Consider the following 9,893-nt stretch of genomic DNA (forward strand, 5'->3'; position numbering starts at 1 on the left):
GTAGGCTACTAGAGTAGCTAACTTAGTTAGTAATTTATGAAGCTACCGTACAGGTTGTCACTGGCGATTAACACTGGGCTAGCTCTGAACTTTACATATATTACTAGCTGTAATTATTCCACAGCTGCTAACACAAGTACGCAGCAACAACAAGTATTTGAACATTATATTGTTGTTTCGTTTCGCTTTCACACTTCCTGCATCAGCTTTCATGATAACAATGGCTCTGCAGCAAGTTCCGACTGCGTAACATTAGGAAATCGCACCCCGTCAACAACAAAAGGAAGTGACAAATGTAAACCTGAGAAGTAACTGTCGCGAGAAATAATTTGGCATCTGAAAACACTATTCAATATTCGCTATCCATCATTTAATGTCGACACACCTTTAGATATTATTTCACAAAGCGATCGCATCTTCGCTGTCGTTACGCCGCACAAAGCGTGACTAGCAAACCCGTACGTCGACTTTCTCATACGCTGCGAATATAATGAGAAATACCGAAGTACATAGTCCAAGTACGAGTTACCCAAAATTCCCCAACGCTTAGAAAGGCCATAATTCACTAAACATGCGACGTTTAACTAAATAAGATAATAGTCAATGACGTTCGGAATGTCCACTTCATTTTATTCAAATCACGGCTGGATATTTTTATCATGAATAAGAAGAAGAACTTGTTTGGCACTAGAAACTCAAGTAAACATACCCTTAAACTAACCACGATTACCTATATTATTTAAAATAAGTTCATTTTATGTAAGAGGAGAAAGTACACAAACAGGCAGACAGTCTGCACCAAATGACTAAATATGCAACAACCCGCTGTGAGAGCAAAACCAAAATGCCAGTGCTAGAGTTAACTCTATTAAATGTCTGCTTTCAGGCTATTATTGACATTTTTACGCTAATCACAGCTGGAGCTCCTTACAAGTCCACTGCGTTTCTCTGCTATCTGAGGCTATTAAAATTCCCATGTGTAGTGTATATTAAATCCCTATTTAAGACATCCGGATGAGCGTAAAAAGCTACATAAATAACGAGCTTTGCAATTTTCAGAAACCCATGATAATCCGTTTCAAAATTAGGTCACCACCGCGCAAATAAATTGATTCCAGGTTTTGATATTCTCGCTTTGCGTCTCCAAGTGCTGAGCGATTCAAAGTAATAACGCCCCCGCCATTCTGTGTCTCAACACCCATTATTTCCACACACACGATAGGTCGAATAAATAATGAGCAAACACAAAGGATACGAGGGTGTGCATTACGATTCGCTGGCCTTTTCATACAAAGGTACCACGCAGCGTTTTACACACTACGCCTGCGCACTGTTTGTAATATTTGCCTTCGGGCGTCCCTTCTTCTTGTCAGTGCGTGACGAGCGATCGGGCGAACCCTTCGTTTGAGCTGAGATCAGCTGAGCGGGTGCGTATAGCTCGAAGTTCAATCGTGAATGCGATGAAATCCAACAGCGCCACCACAGTATCTAAAAAAAATAAATGCGATATCAAGTAGTGCGGGTTTGGAATCTTACGCAGTAGACCGGTACTGCAGTCTTCATGACTTCGATTGGATCGAAATTCCAATTTCAACTTATTTTTTAGGTATATGTCAACCAATAAGAATGTTGCTTTCATGATTACAATTTCCTATTATAACTTAAGTAGGATTACCATATTTTTTTTTCGACTTCAAAGCGGGACGACTCCTGTAACTTTACAGTTTCCGATTTTACTGCATAGGCCTACGCCCTACATTTAAGCCATCCCGGCTGTCTTCATTGATCATAGAGTGTCATCGAGAGTTCATGCGCATATTCTATGGCTCTATGCTGTCTATATACCAAGTTCAGGTCAAAAAATAGAAAGGAATAGACGCTAATGGCTAACGATACAAATGATCCGAATTTAGACTTTTTTTTATGTACAGCGGGAGGAATAAAGAATAATGAAATAGTCTGCCGTTTTGTAGCATTGAGAATTTACTTATTCGCCCGAGCATGCTTTTCTGTAGATAACACCTTTAAAAAAACGTTGTTCAATGTTACATTCACGCGTCCGAACAGGACCAATTGGAATTGGTTTTACATGTGATACGTTCGCTAACAATGTTAGCGGGAAACAACGAAACAAACAAAATAACGCATTCACCTTCAGTAAGTACGCTAGCGTTGCGCTACACAGCAACAACAGTAACGAGAGCATGTTCGTGTATGATGCTGGATGGCTGAATGCAAAAGCGGGACTTTTGGCTGACTTGTCGGGACGGCGGGACAAGACGCTTAAAAGCAGGACGTATGGTGGGCTTAATTATAAGTTAAACCCTTGAATAAAGTTATCAACTATATATACTGAATTACCGGTAGGCAGTAAGTATGTCATACACGCGGGTGTAGTGGAAATACAAAGAATTACAGAAATTGACAAACGAGGGCATTCCAGGTCCTACATCGTCCTCAAAAGCAGACTAAAATAAAATACAAGTTGTGTAGGCCTATACATTTTAAAGAGAGATTCATACATTTGGGACAAATGTTAGAAAGGATTCGATTTACATATTTAACCCGAGGGGGAGGAAATCCAAAAAGAGGGCTTAATCATATGACGAACCCCAGCCTCCCGCCCGGTTACCGTCCCGTCGACTATGGGATTAGTTAGTCAGTTATTTGTTTTCAGATGCATGAACTTGATGACGGAAAAAGCCGTGCCCACCTTACGGCGGCGAGGAGCCCAGCAATCCGCTCGCACACCCACGCGGGGTAATCAGAGGTGCGGTGGCGAGAGTATTCCTAGCGATTAGTGCCCCATCGCCGAGCCGAAACGTACGACAATTGTTGATACGACATTTTTAAGACAGCTTTTCTCAAATAAGGATGTGGGATGCGTCCTTGTATTTCAATGCCCTCTTGTTAGCCATTCCTTTCCGCGGATGCTCCCACTAATCCAGTTTTGAACCTCAGCGTCCACTCGAAGGACCATCGTGGCGCACTTATAGCTGTAACCCATGTCAGACCGTACCCCAACCGGTGTTCCGATATAGCGTTGAACGGACTGAAAGCATCTAAGGCAGGGATGGGCAACCTTTTCCGGCTCGCGTGCCAAAATCGACTAAATTTAATGACAAAATTCTTCCGCGTGCCGACCAAAATTGTCGAGAGCTCACTCAGTTGTGACGTCATAATATATTTCTTTGAAGCCATATGTCTTGAAAGAACAAAAAGGGTTTAAATAAATAACGGATTGCTACCAAACAATAATGATTAAACGGTCGCAGAGTTTCAACAGATAATTCAGAGTGAACAAAAAGGGTTTAAATAAATAACGGATTGCTACCAAGCAATAATGATTAAACGGTCGCAGAGTTTCAACAGATAATTCAGAGTCTTGAAACTTTTTTCTTGAAAAAAAAAAACGATTTCGTTTCTGAAGCCTCGCTCGCGTGCCGAATAAATGGGCTCGCGTGCCAGGGGTTGCCCACCCCTGATCTAAGGCTACAATTACTAACTAATATTGGGATTGATATGCACTAAAGCAGCAGAATTAACAGCAGCCCAATGCGCCCAACAAAAATACCTGAATGAACAAATAAAATAGGTCATGGAAGGACTCTTTCCTGTTTGACATGGTATACCCGACTCAACAGGATATCATTTCCATGATTTCTACCAGCAAAAATATACTTATCAGTATTTTATAGAATGTTAAACGTTGTTGGTTTCAGGATTAAATTAATTCCCTTCTAAAATCAAGGCATTCAGTTTTAAACCATGCATTCATCAAGCAATAGAGTTATTACAAATTTATACGCTTCTAGTTCAATGTGACAAAACGGTACTCGGTAAAATTTTGCCAGGGATCGCTTTTGCATAATCGTGAAAAATTGTTCAAACTTTCCCAAACATTTGGGTCTACCGCGCTTGGGAATAATTTGACCTATTTCACTTGATGACATTACACCAATATATAAGCTTCAACATATGGAAAACAACTCCTGGGTAGATGATTTATTCCGGATATTATCAAATAGGAAATATTGTATTCATTCTGTTCATATTGCCAAGCTTAAAAATTAAAAAAAGTTGACTCCATAACATAGGTCATTACAATATTAAGAATATTATGCGAAAAAGTTACCAAAGATAAACGTACACAAAATAGAAATGCAACCTAATATATTGAGGATAGTTCATCACGTTGTTGGAGGTAAGATACCACAGGCAGGCACAAATACAGTCACAAATACAGTGGATGGACGCGTTTGGAGATATATTAGTAACAGCAAAAGCTTTGTTTGCTTTCGCAAAGTAGGAGGACCAGGAATTCCTCTTCAATATTGACAATGAAGTTATATCTGGAGAACAAAGCTAATTTGTGATAAAAATTACTCGGTGGCGTTATTATCATTTCCGAGTTGATGATGAATGTATTTATGCTAAATTAATTCTTACCAAACCAGTGATAAGTAAGTGCATTCCGTGCAAACTAAGCTGCTAAAATCCAAGGTGAAGATAGAATATGTTATAAAACAAAATTGACAAAAATAATTAGTGTGACAATAAAATAATAATGTCACAGCATAGTAAATGTACAAAATCGTTCCCTAACTAATAAAAATTTGAAAAATTGATTATTAACTGTATGTGATCAGCAGTAAAAAAAGTATTTATCAAATTAAAATTTACAGCACAGTTATAGCGACAAAAATAGACATAAAAATGTGACATGAGAAAGTACGAACCTTCAGGAGTTTGGTAGATGGACAAACACAGAGGTGAGATAATCATAATACAGTAATCAACACATTCCTTTGTTGACAGATTACTTGGACTATAGAAAATTTGGAATTTATCATGTGTAGGCAATGTATACCGGATTACACCAAAAAACAGAAAGACCAACTAGTTATATGCTCAGAGTTCCTAACCCCAAGTTCTGAATAAGTGCATATGGAATTCAGCATAAAGCATGATTCACACTTTACACAGTACATAACAAAAAAAATCTGGTCCATATATATATATATATATATCTACTGACATGAAATATAAAAATATTGCAACCTAAAAGGCTGGATATGTGTGTGCGTGTTTAGCAACTCAAAAGAATTCATGACTTGATGTTTTTAATTACAAGAGTTGGAGTATTTTCAATCATCAGATCTATACTGTGGGTGCTCTTTCAGCCAGTCATTCAATTTGCTGGGAAAATCCGTCATCACACCCGTTACACCTAGTTTTTTATATGCTCGTTTGAAATCTTCTTCGTCATTGAGCACCCACAGGTAGACCTATGAAATAAATACAAAATAAAACTAAATATAATCGTCGAACGAAACTTTCGATGAAACAACACAAAGGTATATTTAAATTAGCATGTAAATGTAAAATTGTTATTTCCACTTCCAATGTTAATCATTGTATTGCATGTATAGTGTTAAAGATAGTTGCGTCAGTTAGTAAAGACTTGAATAAAACTTCCTAATATAGAAATTTCTGCAACCAATAAGATATATGCAGTGGTAAAATTTAATAATTCTTATGCATACCCACATACACGTTAAAATTGTAAAAAACCTTCTCAGAGTGGTTCAATTTTATACAACAAACTTTCCCAATGAACCAAACACTATAATCTCTATGACTATGAGTTTAATCCTACATAACACACATAATATACCATACTCACATTGATTCCTCTGTCTTTGAGGTGTGTGAATAACACATTACTCATCAGAAGAAAATCAATAACAGCAAACAAGGCTCGTATGCCACAAGACTCCGTCATTGATGGATTAAATCTGAAAAGGAAGAGGTTATGCTTGATTGCAGCAGCGTACGTGTGAGTAGGCACAGACCATATCGATGTTTTTATACCAGAATAGTTTGTTGTGATTTCTGACCAAATTCCTTGGCTAAGAACTAATGGGTTGACTTTGCCTAAGCAATTGTTATAATAACCCTTTCCTATTTTTCAGCAACATCTTGAGGTATGCCAAATTCATGGCCCACCTCTGGATGTAATATTTCAAGTGCAATATCAAAGTGATTATTTGTATCAAAGCTTGTCTAGAAATGTACAAATTTCATTTAAAAAATCTCCACCCTAAAAAACTAACTCACACATACATCCCTGAAATATTCTAAAGACATATTATACTAAAATACATAGTGTACTGGTACGGTGACCGTACATTTGAACCCATGTACATTTGAACCCATGCGTATATCCACGGGTTCAATCTATATGCGGGTGCTAAAACCCATGGGTTATGGTTAGTATGGGTTTAACTATCCGTGAAACAAAAAAAATTCCATAGGTGCAATAGCATACAGGTGCAATTGTCATGGGTTCAAATGTACGTGGGTTCAAATGTAATGGAACCTACTGGTACTTATATTAGTACTAAACTTCGGCAGTGCATTATATTCTAACATCTATAAATATTTACTTACGCTTTTCTTGCTATATTAGGCATTATTACAGCAAAACAGGATTCTTTGATAGGTAGGAATGGTAGGAGTCCAAGATAAAATGTAAGCACTGTGAGTGCAACTCTTTTCATTGAAAACACAAGAGGTATATTTGGATTCTGAAAAATTGTAATTGTACAACTTTAATTAAAACAAATTGCTGAAAAAACGATTCACCCAATGTATTACTGTATCAATTCTACATCTTGATGCACAAACTATTTTATTATGTAGGTTTAATAATAATCTAAAATGAACCATCTTCAACATAGAAAACTAGCACTAAAAATACTGTTCTTTTGTCCCAGGTTTGTAATGAAGACATCCCTTCATAACCGGCCTTACAATATATTTTAAAGTTGGATTTTGAATTAAGAGATTCGAGAATTTGCTTAAAGCAATGTCATACATACTCTCTCAAAAAAGGTTGTTCATACTCACTCAAAGGTAAAGGAGATATATATCTGAGCAAATTTAGGGGAACCATTACATGCAAAGAGTAACTGGTGTGTTATATGCCAGGTAATTGGCGCCAGGCAAATTGACTCAAATTACGATGGTTCTGATAATTCAGGTGGGATACATAACAACCAACTTACTGTTTTATACAATTTTGAAGTTACTTTGTTTGAAAAATTTCCCCATGGTGTAATCTCTTCTCTGTTAAATTTCCTGATCAGATTATTTGTCTGAAATTGATACAAATATTTTTCAAGGAAACAATATTCACTTTGATATTGGATAAATCTTATGCAGCTTTGAATTGGCGGTCGACACTAAAAAATTCCTTTTTCGCAAGCTAATTGATCAGTAAGAGCAATAACTCAGTAAAAAGGGATTTTAGAAACGACAAGGCACACAACAGACTACACTGTGAATAATTTTTTGTCCATACTCGATAAAGTACATTTATAATAAGCACAAATATAATTTACGACTGAAACATTTACCTCTTGAATCAATTCCTCATCATATATTTTGACATCAAGATGAATCGGAGTGTTTGGAAACTCCTGGAACACATCTTCCAGTTTTTCTATTTGCAAAGCATTCCCCTCGTGATGACAAGTTGTGTGATAATGGAATGTGACTCCCAATTCCTTACTTAACAATGGAAGATCCTGTTCAAAAGTCGATCAAAGAATTAGTATTGTTATGAAATGAAGCCTACCGTGATGAAGGTTATTTTTTCAGAAGATTTTGTAACTTAAAATTAGCAAGGGTGCAATACTCAAATAATGGGAAAAAAAAACTTTTAATTTTTCAACCAATTTTCAACATTTTCGAAAAACAACTACCAGTCTACCACATTTTTGAGTTTGACACATATTTACAAAAGTCGGTAATATCCCATTATAGATAAAAAAAAGTTTAATTTCGTCAACCATTAATTGACCTTACCTAATTCCGTAATAATAATTACTGGAGTGACAGTAAATTTAATAAAAGATGTGCATATTTTATCTACAATTGTTGTCATTATAGAATGTTAGATATTAAATATCTTGCAGAATCAACAGGGGATACAAATTTCTAATTTATTTTCAATGTATACATTTGGTAAGCAACTATTTTTTACCTCGTATTTAGTATCTTTGATATGAACATCTTCCCCTGTGGTCCTGAGTAAATGATTATCATGAGACACAACAACAACTTTATCCGCAGTGAGGTGAACATCCAACTCCAACATCTGTGTACCACATTCCATTGCACTGAAAAAAAAAACAGTATACAAAACTATACATTCTTAAAATTTACGTCTAATGATAAATTCATCGTTCCAATTTATTTAATTTGACGATCATTATGCAAAATAGAAATAAGCCTGATTACGAACACTGCAATATAGCTGCAAATTTTTCCTACATATAAAATAAATTTGAATTACGGTAAGTCCGGTTCATTTCATTTAATAAATGAAAATTTTACTAGCATAAAGAGTACAGTAGTCTATTTTAAATAACAACTTGAAATGCACAATTCTAAAATGCAGACCCAAAAACTCACTTTCTATATGCATTACAAGTGTTTTCTAATTTTTCCGCAGCTCCTGAATTGAAAGTTATAATATGATTAAACTTAATGATAGATTACACATTTGCTTTCCTAACATCCTTGATATAGTAAAAAGATAGCGATGATTTATTTCCTAACACTGCAATACAATAACAAAATACACAAATACTGAAATAGGTACAAACATTGCAGTGAGAAATAATGACAATAACTTTTGATAATGGTAAGGGATGAGTAAGCTAGCGGAACTCTGGCTTGGAGGTCATGATTTTTGGCTTCGAATCTTTGTGTTTCACTGAAAACTTTCAGTTTTTAACATTTATTAATGCACTGATGACGATTCTATACATAAAAAATTCCTAGAGCTCAAGTAGAATAGAGTTAAATATAATAATAATAAAGTTATAACAGTTAACGATACGGTACCGAATATTGTAAAATAACATACCTCCTCTGTGACTAATGTGTGAACATTTAAAGAGTAAACGTTTCTTCTTATATATGATAGGACATTTAAGAAAAAAAATTGATGTCAATATATATCCTCCAACACCAGCAAGAACATAATATCCAGGGTTAACGCCAGGCATGTTGAAGCGCTTTATCGAAATGGCTTTGTGCTGAAATAAATGGCGCACAAACCTTTTTGCACGCGCAAACAATATCTGCCGAGTCATAGTGGTGACTAATGGGAACGCATAGAACTTTCTCCCTCAATCAAAACAAAGTGGTGACTAATGGAAACGCATGGAACTTTCTCCCTCAATCAAAACAATTCAATAGGTACCGTAAAAGCGCCTAACTTCGGACAGTCCCTAACTTCGGACAAAATTTTTGAACGGCCATATCTTAGCTAAAACGCGCCGTATATTGCTAATTTTAATTATTATAGGTTGTGCTGTTATATCTACATCTATTCTCATCTTTTTTAATGTTGCATAATTCTTTTTTTGGTAAAAAAACGGAAATTTTGCCGAAAATTGACTGCCCGGCATTCAACGGCGCAGAGCGTCGCTCCTACTGAAGCTATCGTCGTCAAAATACCATCATTCGGTAGAGGGCGACAACAATGTATATAATTTATTTGAGTGATCGCAAGATGTCGTACGAGATTTAAATAAAATCTAAAATTCTGAATTATAAATTCCGTAAGAATATTAAGATTTCACGCAGCGTCAAAAATTACGTCAACCTCACGTAGATTATTTTTCGCTCACTTCCGAAACGACGTCACACTACGTCGCGGAAATGAATTTTGACGCCAGACACAACGGAGCCAATATGACAATTTCCGTTAAGATAAAGACGGCGTTCCAACGTAATATTTTTGTATTTTGTTCGGTCATGTATGAATATATGCCAAAATTACATTAATGAAAATACATGTCACACTTAATCGATGA

The 9,893-nt window shown here is 36.0% G+C and overlaps 1 protein-coding gene across 1 annotated transcript; it reads right to left on the reverse strand.

The window, feature by feature from the left end:
- Window positions 1-3,990: 3,990 nt before the first annotated feature.
- LOC120346125 (lysophospholipase D GDPD1-like) lies at window positions 3,991-9,265 on the reverse strand. The gene is made up of 8 exons (XM_039415784.2): window positions 8,939-9,265; window positions 8,482-8,524; window positions 8,051-8,186; window positions 7,422-7,592; window positions 7,071-7,160; window positions 6,454-6,590; window positions 5,687-5,798; window positions 3,991-5,288 (listed from the first exon to the last, which is right to left on the reverse strand). Exons 1-8 carry the CDS (start codon window positions 9,165-9,167, stop codon window positions 5,148-5,150), a joined length of 1,059 nt encoding a protein of 352 aa, XP_039271718.2. The 5' UTR covers window positions 9,168-9,265; the 3' UTR covers window positions 3,991-5,147.
- Window positions 9,266-9,893: the final 628 nt, after the last annotated feature.

Source organism: Styela clava, chromosome 8, assembly GCF_964204865.1.
Source record: "Styela clava chromosome 8, kaStyClav1.hap1.2, whole genome shotgun sequence".
Classification (NCBI taxonomy): domain Eukaryota; kingdom Metazoa; phylum Chordata; class Ascidiacea; order Stolidobranchia; family Styelidae; genus Styela; species Styela clava.

Excerpts from the sequence above, each read along its gene's own strand:
- LOC120346125 (XM_039415784.2), bottom strand. The coding sequence starts at position 9,167 with ATGACTCGGCAGATATTGTTTGCGCGTGCAAAAAGGTTTGTGCGCCAT. Across the intron at positions 7,161-7,421 it reads ATGAGGAATTGATTCAAGAG|ACAAATAATCTGATCAGGAA; the intron begins GTAAATGTTTCA and ends TATCAATTTCAG. Across the intron at positions 5,289-5,686 it reads TCAAAGACAGAGGAATCAAT|GTCTACCTGTGGGTGCTCAA; the intron begins GTGAGTATGGTA and ends TTTATTTCATAG.